This window comes from Tursiops truncatus, chromosome 9 (genome assembly GCF_011762595.2).
Source record: "Tursiops truncatus isolate mTurTru1 chromosome 9, mTurTru1.mat.Y, whole genome shotgun sequence".
Lineage (NCBI taxonomy): Eukaryota > Metazoa > Chordata > Mammalia > Artiodactyla > Delphinidae > Tursiops > Tursiops truncatus.
Genome location: NC_047042.1, coordinates 61,762,405 through 61,783,787, shown reverse-complemented (window position 1 = coordinate 61,783,787; position 21,383 = coordinate 61,762,405). Strand labels below are relative to the sequence as shown.

The window sequence follows — 21,383 nt, the reverse complement described above, 5'->3', positions numbered from 1 at the left end:
TGACAAACTCCAAAACTCTTCCATTGTAAATACACTTGATGGAAGAAATGTTCACATATTGAGGTATGGGGAAGTCATTCTGGCTTATATATGATTTAATGTAAACTTTATGCTAACTAGAACAGCCTGTCTCACGGCCTGTCAAACATGCATTGTACATCTGCTCAAACATGCATTGTACACCTGCTTTAACCATTAAAGAAAAGAGTGCATTTAAAAATCAAAATGGAGGGACTTCCCTGGTGGCGCAGTGGTTGAGAATCCACCTGCCAATGCAGAGGACACGGGTTCGATCCCTGGGCCGGGAAGATCCCACATGCCGCGGAACAACTAAGCCCCTGCGCCACAACTACTGAGCCTGCGCTCTAGAGCCCACGTGCCACAACTGCTGAAGCCCGTGTGCCTAGAGCCTGTCCCCCACAACAAGAGAAGCCACCACAATGAGAAACCCGCGCACCGCAACGAAGAGTAGCCCCCACTCACCACAACCTAGAGAAAGCCTGTGTGCAGCAACGAAGACCCAACGCAGCCAAAAATAAATAAATAAATAAATTTATTTTTTTTATTGGCATGTTTAGTAAAAAAAAAGTGAGATGCCAAAAAAAACAAAACAAAAAACACAATCAAACAAAAAAACTCCAGGAAACTGGAGTCGATTGCAGGAACTGATTGGGAAGGGAAGATGCTAATAATATCACCTCAGCTCATCGAAACTGCTGTGGTCTGCAAGGTAAAGGGAGAAGGATAAGCAATAATCCTATTGCAAGAAGGAATTAGGGGGTATTAGTACATGCATCCTACTTCAGTCATAGGATGGGAACTGCTTTGACCATTTGCTCACAAGACCTGTTGAAGTGTCACAGGAGGAAAATGCTTGTGCACCACGTGACATTCCTGAAAGGAATCTCTAAAAATTCTTATCACCGTTTCTCAAAAATGTTCACAGGATCACACACACACATTGTTCTGGCAGTTTCGTTTTGTTTTGTTTTGAATGCAAGCATCCTTCATAAGAAACCTATCGCCCTATATCCCCCAAATTATATGGCACCAGAGAATCAATCTGACTAAAAAATAAAACACTGAAAGGGCATTCATGCACCCGATGTTTAATTCTAGACATACTTTCTTACCTGATGCCGAGTCAGGTGGGTCCTGCCCCACCTTTCTTCGAACTCTCCTTCCACCGATTTCCCTTTAAGAACGTCTGCCAGGATTCCAGGGCTGGAACGACGAGCAAGAACGGACGGTGCAGGAAAAAGCAACCCTTACTTCTCCCTCTCGTTCTCCTGATCCAACTTGTTTCACGTCCCAGGCAAAGACAGCGCCTCACCACCTGGCACCACCAGCTCCACAGAGCTGGAGGGATCCCACCAAGTAGCTCCCCTGCATCCCCTCTCTGTCACCCTCAGAGACAAGCAGGAAAAACGGCATCAATCCCGTGGCAGATATCAGGCAGGAAAGAACAGCGGTAAGACCTGCTGCTCACAAAGAGGAGGAAATGATGAAGGAGGCAGTGAGTGGGATGTAGCAGAAAAAGGACAGCAGCGGCGGAAGGGACACCTACCCACTCAAGCCTAACTCCAAGCCATCTCCGCCCTGTTGTCATAGCACTTTACAACGAACGCTACTGCGCAACTCAGCTGAGCCCCGATGCCTTCTGGGGGTTGTAGTCCTGGGTGTCAGGAGAGAGGAAGGCGGAGGATTTTCTTCTGAGTGATGTTTGGAATCAGATTTCTACTGGGCGGAGCTAGAATGAACTACTGCCCGGTCTTCATTAGCAGAGAGAGAGAGAGAATTAATTCGACTCCTCTTTTCTGTTCTTGTACAGTTCCTTGGACGCGGGTTCTGAGGAAGACCCACCTCCCGCCCCCCGGCCGGGACGCAAGCCACGCCCCTCCCACTCCTTTCTCCGTTCCCGCCGCTCGTGGGTGGGGCTTTCCTAGGAGGCGGGGCTAGGGCGGCGCGGGGCGGGGCGTCTGGGTTGGTCTCTGGGGCGGAGCATCCGAGGCCCGAGCCACCCAGCGACCTCTTCTCTTGACCCGAAGGCGCAGGAGGCCCCGTCCATGGACCAAGCGGCCATGGCGAGGGTGAGCGCGGTAGCAAGCGCCAGCGTGTGCGCCCTGGTGGCTGGGGTGCTGCTGATCCAGTACATTGTTACCTTGAAGAGGAAGGAATATGAACTGTGCGTGGGACACCCGGAACGTGCTGTTCTATAACAACAGCGCTGGAAAAACACTACCTGATTGCTTTCCCTTGGTTTTCTTCTTGATTTTGTAGACCAGCTTCTTTCTGCAACACAATTACATTTTCTTTGTTTGTAAATCACAGCTTCCAAAGACTATATCCCCCTTCTTGACTGGATTTGGATGTCTTATAAGATATCATACAGGTCATTTATTGGCCCAGGTAACTTCCATCGTTATCGAGCGCAAGTTTGTGTGCCCGACACACAGTGAGGCCAAACAAACGCAAATGTTGGAGCTTGGAGCAGAGAAAGATTTATCGCAGGGCCATGCCAGGAGAACTGTTTGCTCATGCTCAAAAAAAAAAAAAAAAAAAACCCTGAGCTCTCTGAAGGGTTTCACCAAAGCATTTTTAAAGGCAAGGTGAGGGAGGGGCGTCCCAGGGTATGTGATCAGCTACTGCACAACTCTCTGATTGGTTGATGTTGAGGTAACTGGGTGGTTAATTTAACATTATCAATCCTTAGGTGCCAGAAGGTCTGGGGGCTGGGGCTCATGATCATCAAGTAGTTAATTTCTTCCACTTGTGGTTTTTACCAAATGAAAAACTCAGGAAATATGCATGAGATACTATTATCTGGGTACTTCCAACAGGAGCTATAGCAGAGTATATGGGGGAGGGGTCTATCCTGGAAGGCCCCCACAGGGTCCTGATCTGTTACACATGAATGGCTGAATCATACATTCATGCAACAATTTTAATTGGCTTCATTCTTAGAGGAAGAGGTCATTTCCAAGTTCCAGAACATATATCAGCATAATTTCACATGTCTGTGCATAGCTTCTGTGTTTGCGTTTTCTTGAATAAATTTGAAAGAGCTCTTCACTTTGGGTTATTAACAACTGAATATTTTGGCAAGCATTTCCCTTATGCAGTTATTTTTAATTCCTCTGCAGCTTCTTCCATTATTTCAAGGCTGAAAAAATTATATATCAGATACAGTTTCAAAGCACAACCTAGTTAAGCACCTTACACTTTTGCATCCTGGCTCCATGACCTACTAGTTCTGTTTCCTTGGGCATGTCAGTTAACTCTCGGGCCTCATTATCTGTAAAATAAGGATAGTACACATGGGTATTACGTACAGCACTTATTACGATTTTAAAAATTAAATCAACTCCTATTAGGGGCTTAGCTCAATGACCGCATAAAAAGTACACAGTGTATATTAGCTTTTCTTTTCCATAACCCAAACCTTATCTGAATACAGTATACTACACTGACTATACATAGCATGGATCACATGTTCTGGAAAATTGGAGAACTTCTGTGGAAGCCTTGCTTTCTCCAAAACTAGATGAATCCTACTAACATGTAACGAGCAGCTCCTGTACGCCTAGACACTGGGGGAATACGAAAATTACTTGCACAGGTTTCCCGGCCTTCAGGGACGAAGATCTCGAGGGGAGGCGTCCGACCCGGAGAGGGGCCCAGCCACGCGCAGAACTGGCTCAGGGTCCCGACAGAGCGTCCTCAGCACCGAGACTCCTGGCCGCCGCCAGGGAGCGCGCTCCGGCCTCCGGCACCAGCCGACCTGACTTGCAGGACCCGGCGCTCCGATCAACAACTTGAGGCCGCGCTGGCCTTTGGGCGGCACGGTGCAGGCGGCCGCGGAGGGGACACCCGGCTCGGCCCGGCGGGACGCGGATCGGCAGCGGGAGGGGGCGCTGCGGGGCTAGGCGTGCGCAGCGCAGAGGAAGTACCGTCTTCGCCGCGCCGGCCGCCTCAGCCGCGCTGCACGGGGCCGCTTCAGCCGCGCCGCGCGGGGCCGCGATGTCGTCCCGACCCGGGCGCGACGACGCGGGGGCAGGGGGCGCACGGCGGCCGCGGGAGCCTCCGGAGCAAGAGCTGCAGCGCCGCCGGGAACAGAGGCGGCGGCGGCACGACGCGCAGCAGCTGCAGCAGCTCAAGCACCTGGAGTCCTTGTGAGTCCGTCACGCCCGCCCCCGACTAATGCGAGGAATGGGGTCGGGGCCCGCGGTCGCGCGGCGGAGCCCGCCCGGCGTTGGAGACCTGCGAGTGGGCAGGTGGGCCCGTCCCCAGCGAGCCGGGTGCGGGTTTTGATCCCGGGCTGCGGGACGCTGGACTCTCAGCCGCTGGAGGAAGAGGGGGGAGGCTCCATCCCCAGGCTCGTCCCGGGCGCGCGAGGCGGCGGCGGGCGGGCGCTTCTCCGCCGGAAACGACGGTTTTATTCCTCGTGCGGCGACGTCGGTGTCGGTCAGAATTTGAGTACAGGAGAAGTGCGGCTGCGCCCTTGGGTCCTTTCCCATTTCTCAGTTCAAGGGGCTCTCTCTGAACTGGGTACAATCCCCATTCTTTTCATTTAGTGCTGTTAACTAGGGAGGAAAAAGCCCAGTCCCGTAACGTGAGTGCGCGGTGAGGAAGGGAAGAAAAAACGTGGGGTGAGGGCCTGGTCCCTGACGCTTCGGGAGGAGCTGTCAGGTAGAAGAGAGCGTGGACTTCTCTCTCGTTCCCAGGATTTTTTTTTACCAGGGTTAAGGGTGGAAGCTACAAAGAGGCCAGTTCCAGCTCAACAAGAAGAATTAGGACCAGAGTCATAGATTCTTGCTGGTCAGCGTGGCCTGACCTAGGAGGCACTGTACTCCCCCAGCTACCCGGGGTTGGAGAGAGTCCAGATAACGCCTGAGAGAAGGGTTGGTTGTAAAGGAGATTTAAACATCAGGTGGAAGGTTGGATTAATGACCCTTGCAGCTCTTTTCTGTGTTTCTGTCGTTCTGTAATCAGCTTTAGAAGTCTGACTTTACTAAGTTTGGTGTTCACTGAGTTATCTGAATTATTTGTTTTAGGCGCTTCCCATTACCTACCTTCTCATGATTGCTGAGACAGCATGAAAAGTCCTTAAAGGGTTAATCCTTCATTATTAACCGCTGGGAGCTTTGGCGCAAAATGCATACTTCCTCGTAGCCTGGCCTGCTCTTTTCAGCGTGGCTCTTGAGCTGAATTTCATTTCAGTGGGCAGTGGTTGTGGATTGCTGGCATCCACGGTCCTGGCCCCTTCAGGGCACTCTGGGAGGCTCGTTGTTGCCTGTGCAAGGCCGATGTTAAACAGTGTTCCCTAGGATAAGTTCCGGCAGGGCTCAGCCGCCCTACCCCACCCCCTAGCCCTCAGTATCCTAACTGTAGGATGCCACATAGTTGTTAATACTCTACATTTATTTTGTAGCTCAGAGCGCACTCACAGACATCCTTTTATAACCTCCTTTTGCACATGAGAAAATGCAGGTTCAGCAGTTAAGTAACCTAATAAAGCACACACGGAACTGTAAACTAACAAAACTAAAGAGAAACCGGGGTGTCTGATTCTCAGACCAGTGGGATTTTTCAGTTCAGAGATTTTAAAAGTTCTGGGCTGTTGACATATTTATAGTTCGGCTAGTTCAGAGGCTTCTTTCCTTTTAAATGGAAGTCTGTATTTCCAGAATAATACTTTAACGTAGTTTAAACATTAAATAGTATGAAAAGTCTAATTTCAAAAAATAGTGGTTTGTATCTCTACTCACACTCCCTGTACCTTTCCCTCCAACCAAGGCTTCAATGGGGAAACTTAATTTTTTCTCTGGGATTTAACTATTTCTGAATTATATGCTTTTACTGCTTTTTTTCGATTGAATAGTAAATGTTACCTATTAAGCTCATGTTATAGTAGATGAGGGTTTAGTTCTCTTTCCCTTCCTTTCTTGTCTCCAGCCTTGTATCCCCTCTCAGGATTTCTGTGTGGCTTCTAACCTTTTTTTATTTCTTTAATTGTCATTTTAAGAGAGTCTGGGAAAGGAAGACAGGTAAGTAAGTTGGTCAACCAGGCATGTTAAGTTCCACTGTGGTTTTTTACAAGTGGAATTCAAATCCTTTTGCCACCTGGTATGCCCTCTTTAGTTACTCTCACACTCCTCTGGTCATTTTCTTACACCTGACCTTAATTTTTCTTACTCTTACCATACCTGCCAGGCCCCCAAAGGCATCTGAGTCTTCCACACATGCTCCTGTCCATTTTCCAGCTCTGTCACTCAAGTGCTCCTGGGCTACTTACTGGGCATAACAGAACGGACATTTTGAGTATATGTGGAGTTTCATCTCTGCCTTCCAGCCCCCATAGGGCCAGGCTACAGGAACAACTGGGATGGAGTATGCTTACGTGAAGGACTCTTCCAAAAGAAATCCTACCCCAACACTCAAATACACAAAGAGTATTATTAAGTACTTGGCAAAATAAAGATTTTTTTGTCCCATGCCTATTTAGGAGATAATCTCTTATCAAAATTTATCTTAATTTAGTCTTCATGCTGCCCAGGGCAACCTGTCACAATCTGAATGATATAATGGCAAGGATTTACAGATGGCACAAAATAATGGGCCTCCACTAACTTTTTGTTTTTTAATTTTGAGGATTTATTACAAAGATAATGCACACTTCTCAGCTGTCACAGCACAGAAGCCAAGCTACTCAGTAAACACACTCCGATTCTCATTTCCAAATCTGTTATTTTCAATAGTTAAATATTACTTTAATCTTTGAGAAATATCTTTTTAACATGCTACCTAAACTAATGAATTGTTTAGCCCTAGGAAAAAAAATCAACCACATTCCTTTACACTTGTGGAAACAGTTCTAAAATGGACTTTTTTAGGGAAGTCCATTGCTAATAATAAGATTTCAAAATGTGCAGTTCCAGGGGCTTCCCTGGTGGCGCAGTGGTTGAGAACCCGCCTGCCAATACAGGGGACACGGGTTCGAGCCCTGGTCTGGGAAGATCCCACATGCTGCGGAGCAACTGGGCCCGTGAGCCACAACTACTGAGCCTACGCGTCTGGAGCCTGTGCTCCGCCACAAGAGAGACTGCAACAGTGAGAGGCCCGTGCACCGCGATGAAGAGTGGCCCCCACTTGCCGCAACTAGAGAAAGCCCTTGCGCAGAAACAAAGACCCAACACAGCCAAAATATAAAAATAAATTAAAAAATAAAAAAGAAATGTTCAGTTCCGTCACATTTTTTTTCTATCTAGGCAAAAACATTTACATATTTTTGAGGAATATAGATAGTTTGACCATGTTATTTATACAACTCCTATGGCAAAAATAAATTATTGTCGGATTACTGGATATTTACATAGACTTTACCACCTCCCTTCCAAACTCCCTTAAGTCCCAATGCCTAAGACATAGCATTAATGTTTCTAATGAAGGGCTGCTGATGGACCGTATCACCTGCCCAATTTATGCAAATTTCCATTATTCCTCCTAAAAGAGGCCTAGGCCTATGACATGCGACAGCTTTCCATTGGAAAATATTTAAGAATTTGCTTTGGAAATACCATACCTAAAAAGCTTTGTACTGTATCTAAAAGGCTAATTCTACTTATACCCAGTTGTTTATTGTGTAATCTTCAGGGAGTAAATCTTAGAAAGGCCCTGGATTAGTGACAGTGAGGGTGAGGATGGACACTAGACGCCTCCATCATAATCCTTATTTGGAAGAGTGCAGAGATGTTTGCAAGTCCAGGTTGGTACCTGCTATAAATTGGAGGTTTCCACAACCCCCTCCTCTAGTTTGGTTAATTTGCTAGAGCAGCTCATAGAACTCAGGAAAATGTTTTACTAACTGGATTACTGGTTTATTATAAAAGGTTATAACTCAGGAACAGCCAGATGGAAGAGATACATAGGGTAAGGTATGTGAGAAGCTCTGTAGAGTTTCCATGCCCTCTCCAGGTATGCCGCGCCTTCACGTGTTCACCAACCCTGAAGCTGTCTTAATGCCATCCTTTTGGGTGTTTATAGAGGTTTCATTATAGGGGCTTGATTGATTCATCATTGGCCATTAGTGATTAATTCAACCTTCCTGGAGGTGGGGCTGAAAGTTCCAGTCCTCTAATCACATGGTGATTTGCTGAGCCTCAGAGGAGGTAGGGATAGATTTGCTGAACCCTGATCTACCACCTCTGCACCTCTGATATACCTCACTGCACCCCACAGGCCTGCAAGTCTTATAACTGCCCAGCCACAAGACCAAAGAAAGAGCCTGGAGATAGCAACAGAGACACTGAAGGTTTCTTGGATAGGGGATCTTATAAGACTGAAGCAAAGTCCTGGAGCAGCACCCCACTGTGTACAGCAGACAGCAGTCAGGACACAGACAGCAGTCTTTGCTTGGGGGGTGGGGAGGTTTACCAGTTACAGTGGGGATTGACATCAGGTTGGCTCATCAGTTACCAGGGAAACCAGCAGAGAGGTGTGTCCCTCACAGCCCCTCAGGTTATCAGCTGTCACAGGGCAGAGGTTTTCACTTTGATAAACTATCCTAATGGAGCTGTTAGCTGGGGCGGGGCAAGCACAGAGGCAGTTATTGAATAAGTTCTGTGATTAAGAGGGAAGGTCAGTCATGCAGGAAGGTGTAGGTGAAGCGCAGGGACTGATCAAATAGGGGATATAAAGAGAGCCAAAGAACAGCCATCTTAGGTGACATGATCCTATACCAGCTCACCTGCATGGGGAAAAGGCAGTGATCCCTGGAGCTAGATGTTGAAGAGTCGCATGGCCTAGAAAGGTAGTAAACCCGGCTGGGGATGATGTCTGTAGAAAGTCCACTGCCAGGTCTATGCCCACCTCCTCTTAGGAGCAGCTGGTAAATCCCCGTAAAGCTGCAGATCTGTAAAAAGATGTGAGGGTTGGCAAGGCCTCTCTTTTGGGTCCCGATCTTGGCCTTTATGGTGCTAGTGCCTAATCTTGAGCTGCCTCATGAGGCTACTAAGAGCACTAACTTTTCTTCAACAGAAGAGGCAGAAGCCAGCATTGTGGAGTGCCTTTCACATGTTTGCTGTGAACTATTTACCCATGAGGAAATTGAGGCTCTGGGGGTTTAAGTAACTTGCACAAGGTAGACAGCAGTGAGAGTGGATCACAATTCAAAGTAAAAATTTTTTACCTGCAAAGCCCATTCACACTGATTTAGAACTGGAAAACATTCTGGCTGGGATATAGGGTTCTCTGTTCCAAAAAAACAAAACATCTCCTTTATCAAGACAGTTCTAAAGAATGTCTAAAGAGAAAAATGATACAATTTGTTAACGAGTTTGATGTCCTTAATTCAAGGGAAAACAATCCATGGACTGAGAAGTACAGCACTTCACATGCAGTGGAACACTCTTCCCAGGGATTTTGGACAAGAGCGGGTTTTATGGGGCCTCAGGTGAGGCAATTTGGAAATAGGGCACGATTGGCTAGAGGGTCAGGGATTTCCTTATCAGACTAGCACTTATCTAGTCTTATCTAGGGTCAGATAAGCTAAATTAAGCTGAGGCGGAGGATCGTGACTGGGGTATTCCAGATTTCCTTGACAGTGAGGCATTTCCCATTAGTTCAGGCTGACTTCGGTTTAGATTTGTGACATGAGCTGGGTCACTGGGGAGGCCTCCACTCTGGGGGTCCCAAGCTACAAAGTACCTTTGTCAAGAATTACATGGGTGTTTCTGAGAGGAGTTTCAACTTTATGGCTTTTCTAGATTTCATTTAGGAGTACCCTTATCCCCTTAGTTCTCCCTTCTGGTACTTAGCACTAAGCCTGGCATGATTATTGTTGACTGGTTACTTCTGCAAGGAGTAAGTTTTTAAGTTGAACCTTCAATATCGCCTGAAAATTAAGTTTAGTTTCTCCTAATATACCTGTTCTTTTTTGGTAGGTGGAAATAGCAAGTTGGTTAGAGCAAGAGTGAGGATTTAATTACTGAAACAATTAGAGAAATAACATTGAAATTTTAAAACAAAAATGCAGCCTGTATAACTCTATAGCAGAAATGAGCTCCTATTAGCATATTTTGGGCCTTTTTTCTTTTTTTCCTACGTCCCAAGTAACCTTTGGTTTATCTCTCAGACCTTTATTAGCCTGGGCTTATACCAACATAGGTGTAAGGAAGATGACATTAATTTCATTTTTCTTTTGTAACTAAAAAACATTGAGGCAGTGTATTTGCATGTAAATAAATATGTGAAAAATAAAGCTCCCTCCCTCAGGTATCCTATATATATATAATCTCCCTTTTCCCATACACACAAATAGAACCATACCAAGCACACTGTCCTATACACTACTGCTTTCTTTCTTTTAACTTAAACAATTTTTGGCTAGTTTGGGGATAATTAGTATCTATTTGACTATTAGATAAATGATTAACCATTTTAGAATTTATTATTTTCACTGTACAAAATTCAAAAAATTAATCATCTCTGAACTCACCTTCTGTGTGTAGCAACTTTGGGAATCCCCCATTTCCAAGTTATTGGAGCCAAGATACAGTTTTAAACCAGCCACAGCATCCTGATGCCCTCTCTCAGTAAAATTTCGTTATAGAGGCATTGAAAAGACCTCAGATGTTCAGTTGTTCTGCCTCTTTTTCCAACTACTTTCTTTTGGCTGCATCATGTGACATGAGGGATCTTAGTTCCCAAACCAGCGATTGAACCCGTGCCCCTGCATTGGGAGGACAGAGTCTTAACCACTGGACCACCAGGGAAGTCCCTCCAACTACTTTTCTTTAAGAAGGGGGTTGTGTCAATTAGGCACTCATTTAAAAGCCAGACACCCATGCTATGTGCTGCATAGCCTGCAATATGTCAGTACTTGAAACTGAACATAATTACACCTGAAAGTAATACAGTGTTATATGTCAATTATATCTCAATTTTTAAATTTTAAAACTGATTTGTTTAAAATGAACCCTAGCATTGGATGCTGCTTTTCTAGATTTGGCATCCATCAGCCTTTTCCAGAAGTTCCAGCGGAGTGATGAGAAGTGGAAATGAGTTGGGAGCACAGGCATGATTTGTATCCTCAGGACCCTGGGGGTCTGAGAGCTCTCTCTGTTGGTGGAAGGGGAAGTACATTTGCACACTATCAGTCACCTGCCTCTCTAGCGGTAGTTCTTCATTGAGTGCCAGCCTGTCGTCCAGGCACCAAGCAGGAGTCCTGCATCCCTGAGTCCCAGGAGGTCAGTAGGGACATAAAGGGCAGTCAGAGAGCTGCGCAGCAGATGGCAGCCCAGCAGCCCACTCTGCAAACAGGATAGGCCAGTGGGGAGGATCTTGAATCCGGAGCTTTTGGGGCTGGGGGAGGGGGAGGGGGAAGGCGAGGTGGGAGGGGGAGCCTCTGGGACAGATCACCCTCCCCTCCTTCCCCTACAACAGGCCCTTCCCTCAGGCTTTGCTCCCTCCCCTCTGCACAGCCCCCACCCTTGTCAGAACAGATCACTCACACACCCCCACCCCCATGAGCCTCTCAGTGTTATGGAAGCTGGAAGTTATGGTAGGTAAATCAACCAACAACTGTAATGACAGGCTGGAACCATAATTCGTTCAAGGCTCTTGTTACCTCACATTTTCCCTGCAATCTCTTGCTTTCCCTTCTTCCAAAAATAAAATCATTGTCCTAAGACACCAAGTTAGTTATTATTTTGGTGAATTTAAGTGCTATATCCCAGCAGGATATGGTATAGCATCAGTTTATTTATATAAGACCTCTGACTGCTAGGCATATTTTATTAACTATGTTAATTATAATATGGTTTTAAGTTCTTACTAAAAATATCCTTTTTATTTTGGTCTGCAGTTGCCTTTTGCTGATTGAGATGTGTTACATTCCTATGAACATGGCTCATGACTGGTGTTTTCTTCCTTTCTAGTTATGAAAAACCTCCTCCTGGACTTATCAAGGTCAGTGTGAAGTTTGTACTTTTGGTTTTCCTCTGAGACAGATTTGACTCAGTGCTCAGACTCAGTCACTTACGAAAAACAGCTGCATAAGGTTTGAACCTCCTTTTATGATAGTTCTGTGTCTTCCCTGCAGATGGCAGTCGGTTCATGCACTTTGGGCTTTGTCACAGCCTGTGCCTTTGCAGAAATTTAATCAGCCTTGTGTCTGTCCCCTAAGAAACCACTGCAGGCCCCCCGAGTGTTCCTCAGCGCTCACTCCCATTCTTTCTGTCTCACTTGTGACTGCATCTCCTCAAAGCTCTCCTGCCCCATGTTCCTTCTCTGACCCCCCCGCCCCCGGTGCTGATTTCTTGAATGTCATCAGCTCAGAGAACACTGGACTCTGAGGAGACGTGAAGCTCATCCAGTCCAGCCCTACCTGTTGCAGGAGTCCCTCCTCCAGCACCCTGGCCACAGTGTCAGTGTCTTTCTGCAGGAGCGAGACTTAGAGGACTTAAGGCCAAAGTAACCTTTTCTTTTTGGTAACTTTCAACTTAAAAAGAAGATTTTTAGAAAACATTCTTCCATTATAAATTTAATATTCGTGGAAACTTGAAAAAATTATTAGGTAAGGGCTTCCCTGGTGGCGCAATGGTTGAGAGCCCACCTGCCGATGCAGGGGACACGGGTTCGTGCCCCAGTCCGGGAAGACCTCACATGCTGCGGAGAGGCTGGGCCCGTGAGCCATGGCCGCTGAGCCTGCGCATCCGGAGCCTGTGCTCCACAACGGGAGGGGCCACAACAGTGAGGCCCACGTACCGCAAAAAAAAAAAAAAAAAAAATCATAAGGTAAAAAAACAGCACCTTAATTATATAGTGCAGTTATTTGGTAATGAAAATACATCTCACTAATACGGCATGTGTGAGATTATAAAACATGACAGTGGCCTTCAAGGTCTAATAATCTATTTTACTCTAACACATTGTTCTTATTATTCCAGGAAACCTTACTTGTTTAACTCTATATTCTGCCTCATTCCACAAAGCTTTTAAGTTAGCAGAAAACCTTTTGTGATCTTAGAATCTAATTTTTGTGATCTAGAATCAATTTGGAGCTCACAGATCAATCCTATGTAAACACTAGTAACTCTTCTCTAAGAGCAGCTACGTTGTTTTCATGGTAGAGCTAGCTCTTCTAGTATAGTTACTTCCGTTTTTTCTGTCAGTTATGATTTGTCTTTCTTTCTAGCTCTTCAGAGGGTAACTTATGATGACATTGGGATCTCCAGCCCATGAGAAAGCCAGGCAGGGCTGTGTTCTCAGACAGGTGGGAGAGAGTTCCGGTGCTTTTTTTGCCGCACAGCTTACACACTGCTTCCTTTTCAGGAAGATGAGACTAAGCCAGAAGACTGTATACCAGATGTCCCAGGCAATGAACATGCCAGGGAATTTCTGGCCCACGCACCAACCAAAGGACTTTGGATGCCACTGGGGAAAGAAGTCAAAGTCATGCAGTGTGAGTGTGGAAGGGTTTCAAGTAACACCCTCAATACTTGCAAGTTATAGACCACTGTTTACAAACAAGTTCACTTCTTTTAATTCATTCTCACCACAGCCCTGCTAAAGTCAGGGCATGATCTCTGTGCTATAGATGAGGAAGCCGCCTTGCATATGTTATTAAGTGTTCTGTGGTAAGAGGCAGTGCAGTGCCTAGACTCCAGGGCTTCTGGCTGTAAGGAAAATGGTCTTCCACAGGGCCGTAGCTACCTGCGGAGTATACGCTTCAGTAATATTCCTGTAACAGAAAGGATATTCCATGTAGAAATGCCATGGGGGACAAGGGATGCATTGGAGGGTGGTCCCTTGGGTCTTACCTCAGTCAGTCATCCTCATCAGAGGTGTTGAGGTTTTATCCAGGTAACCTGAGAGGAGCTCTGGGCCACAGAGGATGGGTCTGGAACAGGTGGAGCTCTGTGTGCACACCCTCCACCGCACCAGAGCAGCAGCATCTTCATCCAGCGTAAGACGGCATTTGAAGAAAGGATACGGCTGCCTTTAAAGACATTTTTTTGTACAAAGATTCTTCACGCACATAATTAATATATCGGTTCTCAGCCCCTTTCCTTCATTCCCCTCACCTAAAAGGCGACCACCTCAACCTCTTTTAGGAAGGTTGTTTTGAAGTTTATCCCTATGTATCTATAAAGGTTTTTGGGGGGTTTTTAATTAATTAATTAATTTGGCTGTGTTGGGTCTTCGTTGCTGCACACGGGCTTTCTTTAGTTGCGGCGAGCGGGGGCTACTCTTGATTGCAGTGTGCGGGCCTCTCACTGCAGTGGCCTCTTTTGTTGCAGAGCATGGGCTGTAGGCACGCGGGCTCAGTAGTTGTGGCTCACGGGCTCCAGAGCGCAGGCTCAGTAGTTGTGGCACACAGGCTTAGTTGCTCCGTGGCACGTGGGATCTTCCCAGACCTGGGCCCGAACCCATGTCCCGTGCATTGGCAGGCGGATTCTTAACCACTGCGCCACCAGGGAAGTCCCTATCCCTGTGTATCTAGATAACAGGATTACATTCCTGCCCCTTGATTTTTCAGGTTTCTTCATTATCTGTTGACTTCTTCCTATAGAAGACAAGAATTCAGCTCTTTTTTTCTTCCTCCATCCCATCTCATACACATACCCTTCATATATCTCATTGTCCCAGTAATAGTTATATCATAAATTTAGTTAAGTAAACCCTTTGTGTTTATTATTTTCAGAGTTGAATCCCATATTAAACTGATTACATTTCTTTCTTTTTTCTTTTTTTTTTAAATTATGGTTAAAAACCGCTCCTCTCTGTGATAGGGTAGTTAGTTGTGCTTCACTTACCATTTTACAGTTCTTTTCTTTTTTTTTTTTTTTTTTCGGTATGCGGGCCCCTCACTGTTGTGGCCTCTCCCGTTGCGGAGCACAGGCTCTGGACGCGCAGGCTCAGTGGCCATGGCTCACGGGCCCAGCCGCTCCGTGGCATGTGGGATCTTCCCGGACCGGGGTCCGAACCCGTGTACCCTGCATCAGCAGGCAGACTCTCAACCACTGCGCCACCAGGGAAGCCCCAGTTCTTTTCATTGACTTGCAAATTAAAAGTGTTTAGTCTGGACCAGAACCAGTTTTACATGAAGTTAATGAAGCTTAACCTTTAGGTTCCCTTGTACCTTCCAAAGGTCTTTGGAGTCCCACCAGTGTAGTCATATGGTTCTTTCTTTCTATAAAAATTTGCCTAAAGAGCCCTTCCTCTCCTTAATTTATGTAAGCGTCAGACTCCACAAAACTTGGATCCATCCCAGATGGAAAAACACATGCACACATAACCCCGTATTCATTGATTTCCATGATCCTAGTGTTATCTAGAGCAGAGCTTCTCAAACTTAGGGTGGGCTTGAGATTCTGTATTTCTGACAAGCTCCCAGGTGATGCTAATCTTGCTGGTCTGTACCGTTGACCACACTTTGAGTAACAAGGATCACCTTTCCTTTAACAAAGAGTTTTGATCACAGATGGTATGGATCCTTCTTGATACCCACACATCAATCCGTGGCATTTAAAATCCCCCCCTTTTTATCATAAAGACAGACATGTGTTTGAAGCGGTCTGCATTTGCATTAAGAGTGCATTCCTTCTTCCCCAGGTGGAAATAGTGGGGAGATAAGGACAGGGGCAGGTCAGAGAATCCCTAAACTTCATTTTTTCCCAATGGTTTCCTACTACCAACTCTCAAATAAAAATATAAAGGGGAAAACATTATTTCCCTGTCACTACATATTTTCAGTAGCTACCAGCGTGGAGCAAATTGGGCTGATCTTACCTATAATCCCTCTTCCTGCTTCCTGACCTCCTTGGTTGGAGTTGCTTGATGCCTGTATAGTTTACTAGGTCTGCTGTAACAAAGTACCACAAACTGTATGACTTAAACGAGAAATTTATTGTCTCACAGTTCCGGAGGCTAAAAGTCCAAAGTCAGGGTGTCCTCCTGAGGGCTGTGAGGGAAGGATGTATTCCAGGCCTCTCTAAAAACCCTGTCTCCCAGTAAGGTCACATTCTGAGGTACTAGGGATTAGGACAATTCAATACAGTGGGGAAGCAGACGGGATGACACAATTCAACCTGTAACACAGTTAAAAAACAAAAAAATCACACTTTGCTTTTTGCATGGGATTGTTTAGTAAGTACTTGGTTCATTTCTAAACCTCTACGATTAAAGGATACTTGAGGAAGTAATTAGTTTCCCTCTCTTTTCTGGGATCTTACATGGCTCATCCATTAATTATATTTGCTTTTAAAATTGGAATCTAATGAAGAATAGCTTTAATATGATCTACTGATACCTTTATCTTGATTGAGTAAAAATGCATTATCTTACAGAAATATATCCCTTTTTCTTTGTTTTCAGGTTGGCGTTGTAAACGGTATGGTCACCGAACGGGCGACAAAGAATGCCCTTTCTTTATCAAAGGCAACCAAAAGTTAGAACAGTTCAGAGTAGTAAGTAAAACCCCAGAGTGTCAATTTACGTTTACTGGAGATGATGAATGTTGGTGAATCAGGCAGTCACCAGTGAACTGGAGGTTCACATAAAATACATTCCGAAAGCCTTTAACCCAAAGTATCTGGTGTTAACTACATCTCTGTTAAATCGAATTTGTGTGAAAGATTAGTTCATTAACAAAAAAATGCGTATTAAAATGTTATTTGCTTTTGTCTTGGGAACAGTGCTTCTTTTTCTGAAGCAGGCATTTTTATCAATTCAGTTAGTTTTTTCTCTTTTTTTTTTTTTTGGCATGCAGCTTGTGGGATCTTAGTTCCCTGACCAGGGATCAAACCTGGGCCCTCAGGAGTGAGAGCGCAGAGTCCTAACCACTGGACTGCCAGGGAATTCCCCAGTCAGTCTTTTTTTACTTATGTAAAAAACTCATATTTCATAAATAAAATCAGGGTTCTAGTTTCCCAGTCTTTGTCTAAAGTCTGTATATTTTTCTACCATAAACTGGAAGTGTGTGTATAAACGATGTACCCTCTTTAGATGACAGTAAAATCAATCTATCATTTCATCACTTTAACAAAGTCACCTCCCAGGGTTAACTCACCATTCAGTAACTGTTTTGGTCAATTTAACTATGCTATTACTGGATATATTGGGATTATCAGCATATCAGACAGGGGTATATAAACATTCTCCAAGGATTTTAAGATATTTAAAATACTGGGTTTTCATTTTACTAATTTACAGAAAATATTCTGGATAAATCACTGCTACCTGGAATGTCAACTTTTACAGTGCCTGTAATAGATAATTTAATGATAAATCTCAAAAACTGAAACATATTCATATTTTTAAAATTTAGGAACCTAAATTCTAAGAATTGATCTAAGGATATAACAGAACATCAGTATGCACAAATTATTATGAATGTATAAGGATAACTTTCAGAATTATTTATATGATTAGAAAATAGAAACTGAAGAAAAATAGGAAACAACTGCAGTGTCCAATATACAACATAAGTTACCACAACATATAAATCATATAGCTTTTAAGAATTATGTTTTAAAAGAATATGTAATGTCATAGGAAGATATTCATGAAAGCATAAGTGAAAAAGAGAATAGGGTTGTATATATAACATGATTATAATCTTCTGTAAATTATGAATAATGACTGGAAGAACCACACTAAAATATTAACAGTGGATATCCCGGCTGGTAAAATAATAGATATTTTTAACTTTATGTTTTCTTTGATATGTAAAAATTTTATAATAAACATACTTTTAAAGATAATTCACATGCCATAAAATTCATTCTGTGTATTCATATTTTTAAGTAATTTAAGTAGCTTTTAATTATACAAATATCATAAGAATAAATTTGCCTTATTTTAACAAAATGGAAACATTACAGTAAGGTTTTTCACAATTGATTTTTCAAGTCCAATCTTGCCTCTCTCCCCAGAGGGAATTTGTAGTAAGTAGCTTGAATATACTTCCAGACTTCTCTTTGGTCATATCCAGTATGTTTTTGTGTACCTATAAATGAATCATTCTTACGCATCATTTCCAATCACCTGTTTTGCTTAATAATATCTCTTGATCATCTTTCCACATAGAACAAATAGAATTACCTCAAGATTTTTAACCTTGAGTGGTATTTAATAATGATTTTGCCATGGTTTATTTCCTTATAAAGGCTATGTAAATTATACCCTGTATTTGTATAACTGGAAAATCTTTTTTATAGCCTCCAGGAGTTTGAAATGATGGTAACCCTTAGGAAGGATTAGAACGTATTAAATATAAAATCATACCACACAGGAGTGGAAAAAATTAGTTTCAGTGAAAGAGGGATTTAATTTAACAGTCTATGAAGCCTAACCTAACCATAACCTTCTCTAACCCTCAAGGCACATGAAGATCCCATGTACGACATCATTCGAGAGAATAAAAGACATGAAAAGGATGTAAGGTGAGATTGTCCAGATGATAACAATATCCTCTTAAAGTTTGAAATTATATAGTTAGAACCTTTATAAATTAAAAATTTTTTAATTCCACTATTAGAGGAGTGGTTTTAGTAAATATGGTACTTTAATTGCAAAATACTTGGAAGACAGGAATAGTCCCTGAAAAAGCCAGTGTGTGGGGAATGAGCAGGCCAGCCTGTTCTACTTGGGTTAACTTAAAGCAATGGGCTTGGCCCAGCCCACTCATGTCACTGATAGTTGACGTTGGCAACTGTAATTTATCTTCTCTAGATCTTCTTTAAAGATCTGAGCTTTTGTTAAAAATTCCTAGACAGGGTTAAAGACAGGGTGAAAAAACAAGAGGACTTTTTTTGGGGTTTGGGGGGTATTTTTTCAAATTGGTGATACTGAACTATAATTATATATAATTATTATATATAATATATATACATAACATATATTCTTCTTCAGATTCTCTTCCCTTACAGGTTATTACAAAATATTGAGTATAGTTCCCTGTGCTGAATTATAATTGTTGAGGAGGTAGATTACTTAGTATGAACTTGAACAGTGGGGGAATGATTTAGGAAAGTATCCATCTGTTAGAAGTTATAATAGTAAGGACTATGGAAACATACAGAAACATTTAGGACAGTGAAAAGAATACAAAATAGCTTGTACACTGGTTACAGTCATGTAAAATAGGCAGGGGTGTAGACAAGAATGGGGAAAACATGCAAAAATAAGTACTGTCTTTAATGAGGTGATGCTTTGTGACATTTTTCACCCTCACTACTGTTCTTATATTTTTATCTAAAAGAATTTTTTAAGTTACATTGAATATATTTCTTTGGTCAATCTTATGTGTTTAGGATACAACAGTTAAAACAGTTACTGGAGGATTCAACATCAGATGAAGATGGGAGCAGCTCCAGTTCCTCAGAATGTAAAGAGAAACACAAGAAAAAGAAGAAGAAAGAGAAGCATAAGAAAAAGAAGAAAGAAAAGAAAAAGAAGAAAAAACGAAAGCATAAGTCTTCCAAGTCAAATGAGAGTTCAGACTCAGAGTGACAAGAGCTTGACTTGTTCAACATTCTCTTCTCAGAAATCAAACACCGTGGCCAAAGAGCAGAGGAATGTGGAATCAGAGAGGAATAGGAGAGAGAGACACCAAGAGAGGAGGAGATTTGGTGTCACAGGTGTGAATTCTCACCTACCTTCCAGTAAAGATGTGACCCCCAGAAGAGTGAGTTGTATCTTGCCAGGTGCTAGCTCTGGACAGCGGCTGATTTCAGGCTGGAAAGCTTTGCTCATTGTTCTCCTCCCTGCTGATCACTGTGGGTCCTGATTCCTTAGAAATGCCTCTGGCAGGGTGGCCAGACTAAGGGAATCTCTGAGAAAGCTCTTCCAGGTGCTGCCACAGCTTCCACCCTCCATGGTGGGGCTACTTAATACCCTTAGATTTCAGGCTTGACTTTCCTCTGTTGTTGAGGATAATAAAAGCTCCTTATTTATTTTTTTAATGTATTTATTTTTTATTTCTTAATGCATGCATGTATGTGCTCCAGATTTAAAAGGTACCTAAGGTTTACTTATGAAAACTCATACTACTTCCTTTCTCCCCCAGCTTACCAGTTCCTTCTCCCAATGGCTACCAATTTTACCAGTTTCTTGTGAAGTCTTCCAGGAATATTGTATACATCACAGACAAGCAGAGGGCTTTTTTTTTTTAACACAAGTGCTATACACATTCATCTGCACGTTATTTTTTTTAACTTAACAGTATAAAACTTATTTTTTTATTTATTTTATTTATTTATTTTTGGCTGCGTTGGGTCTTCGCTGCTGTGCGCAGGCTTTCTCTAGTTGCGGTGAGCAGGGGCTATTCTTCGCGGGCTTCTCAGTGCAGTGGCTTCTCTTGTTGCGGAGCACGGGCTCTAGGCACGCGGACCTCAGCAGTTGTGGCACGCACCCGCGGGCTCAGTAGTTATGGCTTGCAGGCTCTAGAGCGCAGGCTCAGCAGTTGTGGCGCACAGGCTTAGTTGCTCTGCGGCATGTGGGATCTCCCCAGACCAGGGCTGGAACCCGTGTCCCCTGCATTGGCAGGCAGATTCTTAACCACTGTGCCACCAGGGAAACTCTAAAACTGATTTTAATATTAAGTACATCCTGCGCTGCTGCATCAAAGGTACAGTACGTTCATAATCACCTGAGACGATTTGTTGACTGTGGGAAGGGGTTCCTATAACAATAATGAAAAATCTTGTGTGGTTACATTGTATTTAACTTGCTTGGATCTTACTGCCTCAGTCCTAAGATTTTTCCAGAGTAATTGACTCAGAAAAAATTTTAAGACTATAGGGGAATTACTATTCAGGGTCAGCTACCCACATCCCAAAATATATCCCTCACTTCCTTCCTCTTCCTGTTGGTAAGCATGGCCCACCTGTGCTCTTCTAGCTTTGTGCCACAGCAGAAGCAGCTTACCCATCAGGGTGGTGCCTGCAGCTATGGGAGAGTAAGTCCTATGGGTTGCTGAGCCAAGTGGAGCTAGATCTTGCTCACAGGTAAGTGTCCCTACCTATCCAGCAGGTCTCTTGCTGTTTTCAGGGTCCCAGGAACTTTCTATTTCCATTTCCAAACGCTTACCCTGGGGGTTGGATTCCCCCTTCTTTAAAGAACAGCCAATCCAAGCCCAGAATGGACCCACCTCTTACTCTAATCAATAAATCCTCCTGGAGGCTTCCCTGGTGGAGCAGTGGTTGAGAGTCCGCCTGCCGACGCAGGGGACACGGGTTCATGCCCTGGTCCGGGAAGATCCCACATGCCGCGGAGAGGCTGGGCCCGTGAGCCATGGCCGCTGAGCCTGCGCATCCGGAGCCTGTGCTCTGTAACGGAAGAGGCCACAACAGTGAGAGGCCCGCATACCGCTAGCTAGC

At 44.0% G+C, this 21,383-nt stretch overlaps 2 protein-coding genes across 10 annotated transcripts in view; one reads left to right on the top strand and one right to left on the bottom strand.

The window, feature by feature from the left end:
* BBS9 (Bardet-Biedl syndrome 9) overlaps window positions 1-3,896 on the bottom strand; it is a 439,924-nt gene extending 436,028 nt beyond the window's left edge. For 5 of the 7 annotated variants that reach the window (XM_073809810.1, XM_073809813.1, XM_073809807.1 and 2 more), the window contains exons 1-4: window positions 3,612-3,896; window positions 3,216-3,295; window positions 1,568-2,292; window positions 1,134-1,224 (exon numbers count right to left, since the gene is read on the bottom strand). The gene's annotated coding sequence lies outside the window, so the exon portion shown is untranslated. The remainder of the gene's footprint in view (window positions 1-1,133; window positions 1,225-1,567; window positions 2,293-3,215; window positions 3,296-3,611) is intronic. The other 2 variants (XM_073809812.1, XM_073809814.1) reach the window with 1 other exon arrangement.
* Window positions 3,897-4,020: 124 nt separating this feature from the next.
* LOC101316765 (retinitis pigmentosa 9 protein) lies at window positions 4,021-19,971 on the top strand. 3 transcript variants are annotated; one of them, XM_033863146.2, is made up of 6 exons: window positions 4,021-4,172; window positions 11,937-11,967; window positions 13,333-13,462; window positions 16,378-16,469; window positions 18,385-18,446; window positions 19,317-19,971. In XM_033863146.2, exons 1-6 carry the CDS (start codon window positions 4,021-4,023, stop codon window positions 19,513-19,515), a joined length of 666 nt encoding a protein of 221 aa, XP_033719037.1. In that variant the 3' UTR covers window positions 19,516-19,971. The 3 variants fall into 3 exon arrangements, with proteins under 3 accessions (XP_033719037.1, XP_033719040.1, XP_033719039.1); XM_033863149.2 differs by having other exon boundaries at window positions 4,041-4,172; window positions 11,864-11,967; XM_033863148.2 differs by having other exon boundaries at window positions 4,148-4,274.
* Window positions 19,972-21,383: the final 1,412 nt, after the last annotated feature.